The 15,349-nt window shown below is 40.0% G+C and overlaps 1 protein-coding gene across 8 annotated transcripts in view; it reads left to right on the forward strand.

Moving 5' to 3' along the window:
* LOC135499862 (inactive dipeptidyl peptidase 10-like) overlaps positions 1-15,349 on the forward strand; it is a 173,780-nt gene that overhangs the window by 112,140 nt on the left and 46,291 nt on the right. Inside the window, exon 1 of one of the 8 annotated variants that reach the window (XM_064790856.1) lies at positions 4,350-6,255. The exons of the other annotated variants lie outside the window; for them this stretch is intronic. Within the exon in view, the coding sequence (XP_064646926.1) occupies positions 6,211-6,255 (45 nt within the window). The 5' untranslated portion in view covers positions 4,350-6,210. Of the gene's footprint in view, positions 1-4,349; positions 6,256-15,349 lie in introns of those variants that run through there. 8 annotated transcript variants of the gene reach the window in all.

The raw sequence follows: 15,349 nt of genomic DNA on the forward strand, positions 1-15,349 counted from the left end.
ACTAGGGCGCATGATCACACGTCCTCTATCAAAACACACTATAATAGTTAAGGATCCGATTGCTGTCTAGTCGGGGAAAAAATGCTTTGCAATAAGATTGCCTTTCAAGTCACTTACTGCCGAACCTCTGCAGTCTTCCTATATATATGTGCAAGGGACTGATTGCCAGATAAAATGATATTTTGAAATTGTTTGCGATATGACTGCTACTGAGTATGACTGCCAGAATCTAAACCAGTGTAATGTAATAATGCAGCCATGGTTAGATGCCTCTGTCGATGTTGTTCTAGCCATGCCAACCCTAGTCAAAAATCCCATTATGATTCTTAGTAAGGATCTCCTTCATTGTCATATACATATAATACATTATTTACAGGAAGATTCTTAGTAAAGATCTTAATAAGAATCTTACAAGATTCTTGCATTGATTATTAATGTGCATATACCTACAAAACGAATAAGATCTTAAAGATGAATCTCATGAGAATCATATCAGGATATTCGAACTGTGAAACCACCCTGAAGACCCGTGGTAAGAGTTCCTTACACCAGACAGGCTTTCTTATGGTAAGCATATCTTTGACAGCCTTTTAAGTCGCACCAATGTGGGATTATGATGCTTGAAGAGAATAGACAGGTATCTTATTCCATGTACTTATACCCAACCCAGAATAATTTTGGCGGCAGTGTGGTGACCTGAAAGGAGCTAGACATGATTAAGGGTGAAATAATGATCATTCTTGTCTTTACTCATACATGAACGGGATGCCAATGACTGAAGTGGCATCATTTGGGGATGATTGGGCTATCAGGAAGCTTACAAAGGTGGGACTGGTCGTGACTGTCTTGCAAGCCAATGGGGTATTGAAAGATGTGTCTGATGACATTCACGTAATGGACCATGTCGGCCAATTATGTGGTTTAACCCTTTGACATTTCACAGAAAATACTCTAAACAACTGGAAAATACTGACCTCTGTTCAAAAACTTGAAGGTGGGCATCCCGGTTTTTTCTGTTTTGCTCTCACCTGAGATTTTTAAAGAGAACTCTGGTACTTCGCCTCTTTCTTATGGAGCCAGGCTCAGGTTGATTCCAAAATCACACTGGCTGTTATGGCTGAACCATCAAACATGCAAAAGGTTGACCCCATGAGATAGCTATTTTGGTTCCCTACACCAGAGCTTCAAGCGCAGATCAACGTTATGGAGGGAAACATCCAATTAACTAAACCAGTAAGTCTTTGGTACCACTTCTCCTGCCTGTTGAAAAACCCGTTATTTAACCAACAGGAAATGGGTTTGATTCCCATGAAAGCCATAGATTTGTCACCTTGCTTAATTGAATTACTGATTCGGTTTCCAAACGAAACAAACCAGAACAACATGTGATGTGTTTGCTGGTTTGCTGGTTGATTAGTTAACACCAGAGCAGCATTGGCAACAACTGCACCTCTATTGTGAGGCTTCTTGTTGCTGTATTCGCATCGTTGCACTTAATGATGTCTTGCTTTAGATTCAATGCAATAGACAGTTTAATGGTTTCCAATCAACTTCGCTAAAGGCATGTTTGTGGCGATAACTACAATTTGAAAATAAAATTAATGAAAGATATGGCCATAACATTTTGTTTACTCTCTAAATGTGCAAACCGCAGCTGGTGTTTTAGTCTACTAATTATACCGATACTCCCACAAGACAATTAAAACAGTTACTTCAACAGCATGCTCATCATGCTAAAATCAATGCTGGAGTTTGCATTGGCGTAAGAAGTAGAGCTCTACTGATTAATTTTCGGTGTAGGCAGTCTAGGATGGTGGTGATTGCCTTTTCCCTATGCAGTTTTAATCATGTAAGGCGTAAGAATAGTGATCAGATCCAATCCACGGAAAGATTTCAGAATCACTCTGTAAATCTTCCTTGAGATATCCCACGCATGCCATCATTTCATAACTGCATTGAAACACACTATCACTCTAAGAAATCATTCAAGACTCCATGCAACTTGAGTCTTTTCCGGCGTAAGACGGCGATCAGCTCAATCCCTGAGCCCTTTTTGACGCCGTCTAAGCTCCCAAAGGATTTCCCAAGCTTTCTATAACTTCATTTTCTGTGACATCCACACAGTAACTTCCCCATCCATTATCCAGTAGTTTTGAATGATACAAATGCCAATATCCTGGTACTACGAGAAATCTGCCATCATACATGTGCTGATTAGAATGACAGACTGATAGTCAGGAATGCAAATCTGAGTCTTGGTCCAGTGACATAGGTTTCAATTATGTTTATTGGCTGAAGCTTAAATTCACCCTTAGATAGGAGTTGATTTTCTTGTCAACTTTTGGTACTGCTGATGTGGCTGTTCTTCTTCCAATCATAATTCTCTCCATATTGTCTTTTTTTACAGGTAAGTATCACCAAAAACTGATCAGCTGTTGCTCATATCACCAACGATTGATCAGCTCATGGTCAAGGTAGGATAGTGTTTTCGGTTACAGTATCTAAAAATCCACCAATCCCATTGATTTCGTGATGGGCCTGATGCTTCCCACATCTCCAATACCTCCGAAGGAAATCCTATTTGGGTGTGTTTTCTGACTAAATCTAGTTTGATTCCAAATACGACACAGGCCAGATGGCCAAACACCAGTGTGAAGAGCTAATTGCAGCTGCAGGATTGTGTACTTCTACCGTTGTGGTAGCACACAGTTTTTTTATGGTACTGATTGCAAGCTATTTGCTGGTTCCATCTGTTGGCCGTGATGAGAACACAACATTCCTTGTGTATTGATTATTAGCCAGATGGCTCGATATAGTGTAGATAATCAGAGCACCATGCCACGCTTGGAGCAATAGAGGAGGCATCTGGTGGCAGGACAGTGAATTTATGAGATATTTCCTCTGTTCATTTTTTTGCACTGCAGTTACATGGTAGTCGGGTGTGTTATGCGTATATGTTTAAACTCATCATAGATTTAACCAGTGGCTACTGGCAGGTAGCAGTACATTCTGATGATCGTGACAAGACTGCTTTTTCATCTGGGATTGGTCTAACGTTTTTTTTAAGTTTCTAAGTTTCCGTTTCTTGATGTTTCCTCTCATTGTTTGAGGAACTATTAAAGACAGATTGTGGCGTTTTTCTCTGTTTCCCGCACTGAACAGTCATGGTTTCCAGCTGTCTATGGATGAAACACTGAAATCTGGGATACAGCCCAAAACATTACCAGCAAGTGATATCAGTTTAAGCGGCTTTCATTTGATTTCTGTAACGCACGGCCCCATTCCAGTGGCTGATCTGGACCTCGAAGTTTCGTGTAAGTGGATTGGCAAATCTTTTCATGGATGCTGTACTGGTCTAATTTGAAGGCAAAACACTTACCTTGCTGAGTTTTGAGAAAATCAACAACATGTCAAAGCTTGTAGACAGCATGCAGGTTTAGGCGGTGTTGAGTATGATAACCATTGTGTCAGCTTGCAAATTATGTCTGTGGTAAAGTCCCCTGCGACCTTCTGTCATAATGTGCGTGTCTTGTCTCTTCTTCCCTTAAGAATTTTAAGCTCACGGTTCTCGTGATGTCAAAGACTGCTGTCAGAAACGTAAGTCTGCTATGATTTAGATAGCCAACAACCATGATCTCACTTGATCTTCAATCCATTTGCATGATTCCATCTTCACACACTTAGGTGCGTCGTTTGGCCTGACAGAGAGAGAACTAAGCGTTTGTAGTAAGTGTCAGACTGTCTTTAACTTAAATTCGCTCACATCACATTCTTCTTGTAAAGCGGTCATAGCTTAGTAAATTCAGCGATTCAGCTCCTCACCTGTTCAAACAGAACCTGTTGAAACCACCTTAGTTCCTATTCCTTCTCAGCATGCCAGCACTGGTTTCATCTACCAATTGTTGAATTATCTATTTCGTTCCCTTATACCTTATTGGTAATATGGCTATCGCTATCACCACGGTAACGCGTACATTCATTGTACGTCGCCACATTGTGATGTAGATAGTGGACGCCTAGCCACAGGATCCGATTTTTCCGTATGTCACATAATCAAGGGGTAGCATATTGTTGAGATTTTCCTAAATCTTGATCTGGATTATTCAACCATTGCATTGGATTAATCGTCGCATTGTGATATTGACCCGTGATTTCTAGGCATATGGTTAGCGATCGCCTCCATTGATTCTGTGATGGCGTTGAAATCAGACTGTTGCGCATCTTTCTCATTTGTTGACAATTGGCTGTTGGGCAAACATAAGGTTGTGATTTGATAGGTTTTTCACCCTCTGTTAATTAAAAGCGACCTCTGCCATAACTTTCTTGAATTAAGGTTACCATTTGGAAACATAAAGGCTTCGTAACTCTGTTTTATACCAAGATTACCATTTGGTAACATGGCCCCATTCTTAAAGCTCTTTTGCTCTTGCTCTTCATGCAATATTGTATCATAAACAGTTTCTCAAATTAAGGAAATGTTTGGAAGTATACTCTGACTGTCTCATTTGGCACCACTTGAATTAAGGTAATGATTTGGTATACAAATCTAAGACAAGCTCTGGAGAAACTTAATTACTTGGAGTTTTAAATTCACTGTCCGGATTCAGTGTAAATGTTGAACTATCAATGGAACTTGATACAAACCTGATGTCCATACTCTCTGTCGCCAAAGATACGGATATAGCTTTTATATCTGGAAACTGAAACCTGTGACCTTTGGTTCAGCGTAGGCTACTGGTAAATGTCGCAGTAAATAGGAATCTGATCTAGAGAGGTGGATCATCTACTCTTCCTTGGAATTGAACATAACTGGGGACCTCTCGCAGATTTGGATCTATGCCTGCTTTCTATTCATACTTCCATAATGATTAAACTCCTCAACAGGTGTTAGGCATTTATTTGACGGCTGTTGTAAGACAGCTCTTTGTTTTGTGGTACTGATGTCCCACGGAGTAGATGTCTATCTGCGATATAGGACAACAGGAGTCGATTTGATTTTCAAAATTATGTCTCGATTTTGCAAAACGTAACAATGATATACCGTTGCTAACACCAACTTAAGAAAGTGTATTCAATGGACAACAGGGATTATTCAGAGAGAAGAAGCACTGCATCATAATTGGGACTCGTACATGGTGACACTGTATGATTATGAGTTGGAAGCGGCCACACTGCAATCCAAACCATTTTCTTTGTGATACACGTGAATTCATCTCGAAATATATCGCAATTATCAATAACCACAATGTCGAACGGTATGCTGAATAGTAACTAAAGTCGTGACTGCAGGGGCACATCACAACAATATCCTGGGGCTGAATGCGATTCATTTCGTGATGTGCTTAATGGCTACACAATGGAACCTATCATGTTTACATCATCGGTAACATTTACAGATACTCAATCCTTGTAAAACAATATTGTGAGAGCCTTGGGTCCATTGATCTCTGAGCATAAGGCGATTAGCTGAGTTGCACTAATGATGGAAACTCTACGACTTATTGGTAGAACTCGTGTTATAGCTGACTCCGAAACCGCATTTTTTATGTTTGAACATAAGGCAATTCACAGGGGTGCTTTGATGACTATGAGTTAAACTCTGGATTTTTTTCAAGACTCTTATACGTGGTTGAAATATTTTTCACTCGTTTCCTTTGTTCAGCATATTGAATGAAACCTTTGGTGTATTGATATTTTGGCATGAAGTGGTGACTGCCTATTTTTACGATTTGCGATTAAAAGTCTGGGATTACTTTGACACGTTGTTACAATCTTCATAACCCGTTATAAATAAGGAAGGAGATACTGTTCACCAAGTACAATCAATTCCGTAGGAAGCGTTGAAGAGTCGCAGCCTGGTTTGATGGTGATTGAAAGTGGAGGATTGTTTTGGATCTGCAGACAATTGGCGATTCGATGACCATACTTGAAACTATTGTATTCACTTTCAGAACTCGTTCCAACTTTTCATATATGGTATAATGTGCCATAACGCGTTCTGATTCAGTTCAAAACCGTATTCTCCTTCACTGATTAGACATGTACTTTGATCATTATGATTAAAACCTTAAGATGAACAGTATGTTTAAATGCAAATGACTAAAAGTCATCGAATGCGCTTGGTTATCAGCAATCATTAGGTGATTGCTTGAATTTCTCTGGATTATTTTACCACTATTCGTTATAATTGATTCCGAGTCAGAAGGGAGTATGGGGCTGCCCCAGAAGGATATGAAGGAGATGAAACAGGAGCAGGTGAGTCTGATTAACTTACTAATCAAATTTAAAAAGATTGGCTGAATCGAGCCAGTTTGATAAAGTATTCATTTTTACATAGTGAACAAGCGAAATGTGAAATATCGAGATCTCAATGTTATGTTTCAAAAGGCGTTTATGTTCCTATAGGCCTATTCTGTTGCAAGTCGAGTTCAGGTGCTGTTAACTAATTTGTTGATTACTGAGTTTTACCAGCTCAGTGAGAAATCAGGTATTTCTTTGAAAAAGGCAGCAAACTAACTCACAATGCAACTTTTCAGTTCAGGACAACAAAATCTCAGCACTTCACATTCATCCCTATGTGCAATACTGAAATCTCATAATTTTACATTTCTCATTACGGATGAATTCTTCATCAAAGTTGTAAATCAATAGGCCTTGCATGTCTGTTCATCATGCTGTATTCCCTATTCAACCCACTCAATCAATACACGTACAGTCTCTATCCCTCTCGTCATACAATTAAAGATGGTCTCCATCAAATATGAATATTTTATCCTGTTATGATCAGATTTTTGTTTATACAGCATGCGGAATGGTTTAATAGCTTGAATAGGCCCAGTTGAGTGAGGACACAGATGGGATTAAATCACGAGATTATGCTGCAAATACGTCTTTATGGGACTTTTGTTTGTTCCTCCTGTTATGATTACATTGGCACGACACGATAGCACAGTCGTATTGTCTTGCCGGTTGTGGGCAATCATAAGTCTAGGTGAAGAGATGTAAAATATGGTTGCTTGATTTATCACGTGTATTGTACCACTATTGAATCCTTGGGAGTTGCCTAGTGTGCGGGTTTTGGGTCTGTAACACACAGGTCATGTTAAGGGGCTATTATCGTCCTGAATGTACATGTTTTGGGCAAAGGTCAATCAGTCAGATCCTTTCATGTACCGTAGCAATGTGAAATCAACAACAATGACGTTTTTACTACAGTTCAAAGAAATATGTTTCCTCGTCTTGTAGACTGGCAGAGTCTTGTGGAGTCTTCTATTGTGTCCTACTGATTAAAAACGATACAGACAAAGCTCTACGATATCAATCATTACATTCATCTTCCTTTTCGCTGCGTGACAACAATGGCATAGAATGTGTCATTATGCAAGACCATCTTGTTGCCTTTTCTATCTTCTACTTGCATTATAAAGTAAACTATCGTTACTACGAGGACATCCCTCCAAATCATTCTCTGAGATGGCGGCGTTATTGTATCTTCAGGGGAAAACATTGTCTTTACGACCACATGTACTTTCATTTGATGTTTCTACACAAGATCAGTCCACGAACAAGGCCATCTGATGCTTTTTCTTAATACTATACATGGAGAACTTCTAGAAGATGACCTTTTTAATAATGCTCGACTAAAGACGGAGATATTGTCTGTCCTACAACAATCCACTCATCAGTAATGGCCATTTTGTACCAGTCACTTCTAACATTATGTGAAAGGGTTGCCAGCCGGCTAAAGAAGCAAACCACTCTGTAGATTGCCCAGCAGATGATCATAACTATAGTTTCCTCAATGATGTTCTGTGATATCAAGGCTTTTGAAAGAAGACACATTGTCTGTCGCACAAAATGATATTTTTCACTGACGATTCTGAATGTCCATTTTCTTATCACAAACGTCAAAGGAGATAACGAAACCTCTTTGTAGATCACATTCAGGGCCAAGTTGTGTACGAAGAAAGAGTCACTAACTTGGGAACAACCGGTCCCAGAAGACATAACATGACTGGCTGCATGATGAGAATTTAGGTTATAAGAAAATGATTCGCAGACAAAATGTTGGGAAGTCTTTACCCAAACTGACTCCATATGCATGAATCCCTTCCCTCCATAGTTCTTTCTTTCCGCAAAGGCATGCTCTCAATCCACATTCAAGAAAAGACGACCACTAAATCTTGCCATCCAGTTTAGCGTAAATAAACACCACGTATGGGCACCACCCCAAAACATTTAGTTGCACTGTGTGTTGCGAGTTTCTATGCGCGCCTGAATCTTTCATGAGGCCAGGCAAGGTCTTGTTTTCTGCATAAAAACGTCCTGAATATGGAATGAAAATAAGAAGTATCAGCAATATGTTCACTCCTGAGCATGTGTTACTGACCTCCAGCAGTTTGTATCTCACCTTGCATCTATCGAGGGATATTTGTATCCTTACCACCAATATATCTATACCTTCTTGCTGCTATCTAGAGCTTATCTGGTACCCATCACTTAACGATGACGCCATGGGCCTCATGGTTACTATGGTGACGAAATCGTGGTGTCAAAAGCTTTAAGGCCGGAAGTTAGAATGGCTCAGTTAGGAGGGTTTTCGTTATCATCCAACTCCCATATGGTGTCAAATGAACATATAATCTATTCAAAACAGGACATTATTACTATTGATTCCCAAATATACCAGACAACAAAAATGGTGTAAAAATTTGTTTCTGAATCTAAAATGTGTAATCTATACAGAACAGATGACGAAGTATTTCCCACACTCAAGGCAACATATCCTATGGGATTCCGAAAGTACCCGTTTTTATTGCATGCTTCCCAACCCCCGATAGCACGCAACAAGAAGCCTTTAACCTGTTACCCTCATCTCCATTTCTCTGATGTAAAAGTCCCCTCTACCATACCAATTAGGCAGTCACCATGGTGACAAGATGACAATCCATCCATAGCGGTACAAGCAAGATAGAAGAAGATTGTGACATTTTGAGGTGGTTGTTCAGCGCCGCACTAACGAGTGATTGTAGTCACTGCGACCTGTGACAGAGACATGACAACAATATATAGGAAGTGGTTGGTGCTGTTTAAAATCGGCGGCTGCAATACTGCCAGTCAGCAGTTTGCCTTGACTCAAATCGCTCGATTTAAAAGTTAACAGTATCAATGACTCTTTTCACTTTCTTCGCCACAACAAAACTGGTGGATTCGAAGAACCGTAATGATTATTCAACACTTGGGCCCGACTTTAAATCAGCGGAACAATCAGAAAGAGCACAATCAGTAGTATCTGGGCTACTGCAGGCGACAATTGACCTATTTAGTATGCTAATGAGCGGTCTAATTGGCTAGATATGGCTATCCTTGAGTTCCAAGGTCCTTAGCTATGATACTGAGTTCCTTGGAACTCAAGAATAGCCCTATTTAGCTAATTAGACCGCTCATTAGCATACTAAATAGGTCAATTGTAGCTGGAAGTAGCCCAGATAGTACTTTAATCACCCTTTTATTTAACAGTATCATCAAATTTGTAATTCATCGTAGGCTGACTGCCGATGAAGGGAATAGAAATGGCCTTATTTGCAGTCATAAGTTACGCTATAACGCTTGATGAGAAGAGTCCTATTATTCTAAATTTCAACATCTGTGGCGTTGATTGAAGTAAATAAATATATAAAACTGCGCATCCAATTATGCACTGGTGTAGCGTAATGTTTTGCAGTGGCGAATGAACATTCTCCTTAGTCACTTGCAACCTATGCCAATGATGTTCCTTCAACGTGTCAGCTCTCGATTTGCTTGATGGCAGACTTATGTCGCGCTTGTCAGAATATTCAGATATAACGATTTATTTTACATGTAAGACCTTGTTGTAACTTTGTTCGCACGCCAATCTCAGCTTGGCAATCCCCGGAGCAATCAATGGTTTTACAAAACTGAAGAGCATCGAATGGCCTTGGAAATAATGAAGGCCGATCAATAACACTGAATGCATTGAAAGTTTGATAATGCATTTTAACCCCTGTGGAGGTTAGTTAATGAATGGTAGCGCTGGAAGGCCATGAGGTAAAAACTGTGCTCTGGGAAGTAAGGGTTGAATTCCGGTCGAGTTGCATCGATCCGTTTCTTTGCCAATGGCCTGAAATCTAAACCCTCATACTAGCACTTTTTCGATTAACTGCAAATGATGGTTAATGGTTAAAAGCCGTACCCAACCTCCCATCTGAGGCACAGGTCAATATTGTGAACCTAGGTCCGTGCGCTTTTGTATCACGTTGTATGAGCAGCTTCGTGAAAAACCGAAGTGAGGTGACCTAAACCGAAGCTTTTTGCACCAGACGAAGAAAATGCTGTACACAGACACCACCACTGACATCATTATTCGTTTACTCTACGTTTCACTCCCTTACAATGTTATATAACATCTTCAAATGACAACTCTGAAATGATAGTATGTGTAGGCCAAGCACATGATATTCTTACCCCTATCAATTACAACCGCAATCATCTTCATTATTGAAACAAGCAATAATCTACAAATAAACTGTTGAATAACACGTTCGTTCTCAACATAATGTTTGAGATTGTAATTATTTCTGAAGGTCTTTTTTGTCTGCTCTATATTGATTGTACTGGTTGCAGGATGACAAAGACCTTTACTTTGTACCTCGGACATACCGTTCCTCGTGTTTCGGTTTCACAATAATTATGGTAAGAATATCTGAAGAGTGGGATGTATTGGAGAACACACCTGCTGAGGTAAAGTTCATATATATTTTACCTAGATTATCGACACTCTCCTCCTTTTCTCATCGTTCTTCTTCTTTACTTCCAGTTTTTTCTTTCAACCTGTCTAGAGTATCACGTCCGGGATCGAACCAGGGACCTCCTGACCGCTAGTCAGAGACCCTAGCCACTGCGGCTCCTTCCTATGACTTCGATTAACACTAAATGCAGCCATGACACTGTGAAATTTTCTTTCGTCCAATAGGGTTGATGTCAGGTTCCATCATCATGTATCCTAATATTCATTACCCTGATCTGTGAGACCGGGTATCAGCAAAGATTCCAATATTAGTGAGCCCGGGGGTGAAATATCTCATAACTAGACTTTTCAAACTGGATTAATAGCAATATGGGTACGTCTTAGATCAATAGTGCCCACGGGTATTTCCCTGTGCTTTCTGATGTCTGTTCAACATAGATCATCTGATAGCCTGTGTTCTAATGAACCTGTCGGAATGTGAATATCATAAGTGTTTATTAGATTGTTGATGTGAAATCGAAGACACAGTCTCCCACGGTTTGGCAAGGCAAAATTTGATTAGGACAAAATCTGATTTTTCAAAATGGCGGGTATGACCGATCTAATTATATCGTCCTACCAATTGTGGAGTAGATCTGGTACCAGTCTCATTTAGGCAGTCTGTGAACTGTTAATCTGTTGATGAAACAAAGTCGACCTTTTCTCACCAAAATCTGTTCTACCTTGCCATTTGCCACTTGCCTGCTCATCTAATCACTCCCGTTGATGGAGGAGCATTCTTGTGTTGACAAACTGCCTCCGTGACTACCAAACCCGTTTGATATCTTGACGATAATTTGATCGGGCAAAAAATGATGGTGGAGTCCTGGATCGATGTTGCATGTCACTGACAGACACAAGCAGAAACTTATGGAAGATTCAAGTCTTGGGAGAATCGATCGTGCCCCCCCCCCCCCCACTCCCCAAAAAAATATTTTCTTCTGGTATTGGCTTTGGCAAAGATTCAGGCCCAGATACAGTTGTTTTTTGCTCTGTTGATATGGTTGTTTTTGGCAGTTACGATAGAACGGTTTACCATACCACCAGGCCCGAATCAAGCTTTTTGGTTATGGGCGGGGTTGGGGGCAAATGACCTCTTTGCCCTAACAGACCTATGCGAAAACCTTTACGAAGAACTAGCACGGTGCACTCTCTTTTTTTAGAGAGTTTGATCCGTAGAACTGCTTGCCTGCCCAAGTTCTGATCTTTGCGATACCCCGGAGCTATATAAGAGAGATGCAAATGTATTTGCTTGGCCTCTTGGAAACAGTTCAGCAGACGTTCATCAACAACTGCCGGTCGTCTGGAACTATTTGTCAAGTCAGTATTGATCCTCAAGCAGATGAACTGTCAACCATCACGGTGGCCGTCTGACTTCTCGACACAGCATCAGCTCGGCTGATTCAGATACAGGAGATATTTTTCACCAGTTCGGAAGATAGCATGTGTCTGATCTGCTTTTTCATGAACAGGACGTTATCAAAAGTACATTTTGTTGTACTACGAAGTATATAGAGCAGTTGAAGAATTGCTTCCAGATCGAATTTAAACGCATGCGCATTTTGTGTGTGTAATCAGGCTGAAGTAGACTCTCTTGTATCAGTTACCATTTCAAGACTTCCGGTTTAATTATGTTGTAAATCAGTATAATTTGGCAGATAGACGTTTGTAGGGTCAAATTGTTTAGTAGGTCTTCTGTATTGTCACTAATTCCTGAAAAGAACTGTTGAACTGATAATTCGCCAATTCTCAACTTCCTACTAGCGAAATGTGATACACCATTTGCTAAAGAGATCAATATAATCTTGCCACTTTTAATTCATACTTGTTAGATTATGTATTCCAATCAGCTGCGCTGATGATCAATATTGCATATTGCGTGTTACGGTGTGTGATTGTCTCGCCAGAAAGAAAGTAATGAAACATTTGTGTCTGCGGAACTGGGGTTGTCGGTTAATTGATAGTTGATTCGGACCAAGAAAATGGACCAAGAAGATGGTCAAGTGGCAGTGGTTGTTGCCAAGGTTGGCGTCTTCTTGATCATGAAGGGTAATTCTCGTCATGCCGTATCTGCTTATCTAACACATAGCCATGAGAAAAACGCTATTTTGCATGCAGTATATCATATTCATTGATATATGTGACATATCAGTTTTTAAACTCGTCGGGAATCATGGCAACTTTCGAAATCTATGTTATAGAATCCTTCTTCAACTACTCGCGTTGACATCTTAACCGTAGTCAGATGGTGACTGCCCTGAATCAATGTCGCACCAAGCGATAAAAAACACGCTCCATCGCCTACAACATATCCTAAGCTTCGTGTGACATTTGCGTTGAAAATGTCGATAAATTTGGCACGTTTCCTAATCCATACTTAAGCATCCTTGGGGACGTCTCTCTATGACATCAAATACATCGTTTAATAATCTTTAATGTCAATACATAGTGTCGTACACGCTTGATGAACCCTGGCACGTTTTCAAAGAACGACAGATTTTGGATGACGATGGTGAGAATTCTGTATTCAGGAATGAGAAAAGTCGCCTTCTATAGGTACTTGGGAAAAAGTTATTTCTATATCCTTAAAGAAAATTGTCATTGTCATAGCTTGGGTTTAGCATCTGAGAAAAAGTGCCTGTTGCATCAAAAACAATTTTGTTCAGGGCTGCAGTTTCCTTCTCAGTAACTTTTAAGTTTGGAAACCACCAGGTACAAGCACTACCAGGTAGTTCTTGTTGAGTTAAAATAAAAATGGCAGGTTGGTCCTCATTATCCGGTGAATGCTTTTCAATTCGTTGAGAAAGACTAAAGTGAAATTGTACAAGACAGTTGGAAAACGTTTTGTACAGGATGGTAACCCATAAGGAGTCTCTAGCATTATATCTGGCTTCATTCTGTTACAAAAATGCAATGCATTTTCTTTTAGAACGCTTGAAAGTTAGGTTAAAACGTTTAGCTTCTGAGCTCTCTCATCATAGTTTGTGTTAGTTATGATACCGCTACAGTGAGTTTCACGGACTGTCTACATGAATATACAGTGTTCACTGCATGATTACATACGCAAATCCTTCAAAATGAACTTGATACTGAGCCAGTAAGGAGTTCATAAATGTTGCTGCAATATTAAAATTTTGTCGGGTATTAATCGCACCGATTAGTTTCAGATGACATAGTTTGAATTGCTCGTCATCATGAACGATATGTTTATTGACCTGCTTTCATCCAAATCATTATGAATTAAATTGACAGACTGGCTGTCACTCCATGAAATGTATTCGTTGTGTGTGCTTGTGTACCATTTCGGTTGTGCTGTCTCCAACCATTGACAAATATCAACTTCTTGCCGTTTTTATTGTCTTTGTCTGGACGTTTGGATCGGAACATCGCGATTGTCTTCAAAGGTATTTTAGAATATGGAGTTTTCAGGAAATGATACTGAGGCAAGTAGAATCGTGGTTCTTAATTGGATCTTTATACTTTCACTTCTTTGTTTTTGCAAACTAAGTTATGCAGATGTCAGTCGAGCCGTTCAGTGTTCCTGAAGTTGGGAATTTGGTGAAAGCTTGTGATTATTGTGGGTATTGTGGTTGTACACTTACTGACTACGATGAAAACACAACCTTATCAGAATCATTTGCAAGCTTATAGCTGTTTGAAAAAAATCATTTTGAATATATTGTCGAAAGGTGTTCCAGGATGTGTCTCGACGCGATCTATGGCAAAGTTTTTGCCCCTATCAGCTGAACCATGCCGAATTCTTAAGACAGACTTCCCTTGGGATTCACAATCATGTAGATTGTTTGTTGAAAGTTGTTGCAAAGTATCTGCTTGCTTTCTGTTCTTTAATATGCCAAAATTACTGGACAATCTACCGAGAAAACGATCACATTCCTCATGCCGTAGCATTGCCCATCGCTCTGGCGACAAGTGCGTGGCATCAAACCGTATCTAACACGATCGCCAACATTCCAAATGGAACTGTCATATTTGGAATTGATAAAGTATGGTGATAAACATCGCCTATGCCGTGGCCCCTGCCCGAATCACCAGAGGAACCAAAAGGTTGATAGCATAACTCCCCCAGGCCTGTATTCTATGTCTTCAGCGATGAACATCATCCTGGTATCAAGTCGATGGCATGTTAATCAAACCATATCTAAATAGATGGGCAGCAAAGGTTTGTTACAAATGTATCCTTGCTGTCGAAAGCGTATGCCGAAATCACTTGACCGGGCTACATCGATGAGAAAAACGACCACTCTGCTTTTCATGCTTCTAGCATCGCCCATCACTCTGGTGTCAGCTAGGTGGCTTGTTTATCGAACCGTATCTGAATCTATCACCAATATTCCCGGATATAATGGTAATCAATGGTGCAGTACACCGGATGAGATTGTTCGGGGCAAATTCTGCTCTGCATCTTCTGCTGAATTTTAATGATCTATGGATTTTTAACCCATTGTAATTTATTTGCTTTATATTTCAAATGCGAAACTTCTGTCAACATCTGGTGATCTCATATTTCGCGAGCCAAATATG

Source organism: Lineus longissimus, chromosome 15, assembly GCF_910592395.1.
Source record: "Lineus longissimus chromosome 15, tnLinLong1.2, whole genome shotgun sequence".
Taxonomy (NCBI): domain Eukaryota; kingdom Metazoa; phylum Nemertea; class Pilidiophora; order Heteronemertea; family Lineidae; genus Lineus; species Lineus longissimus.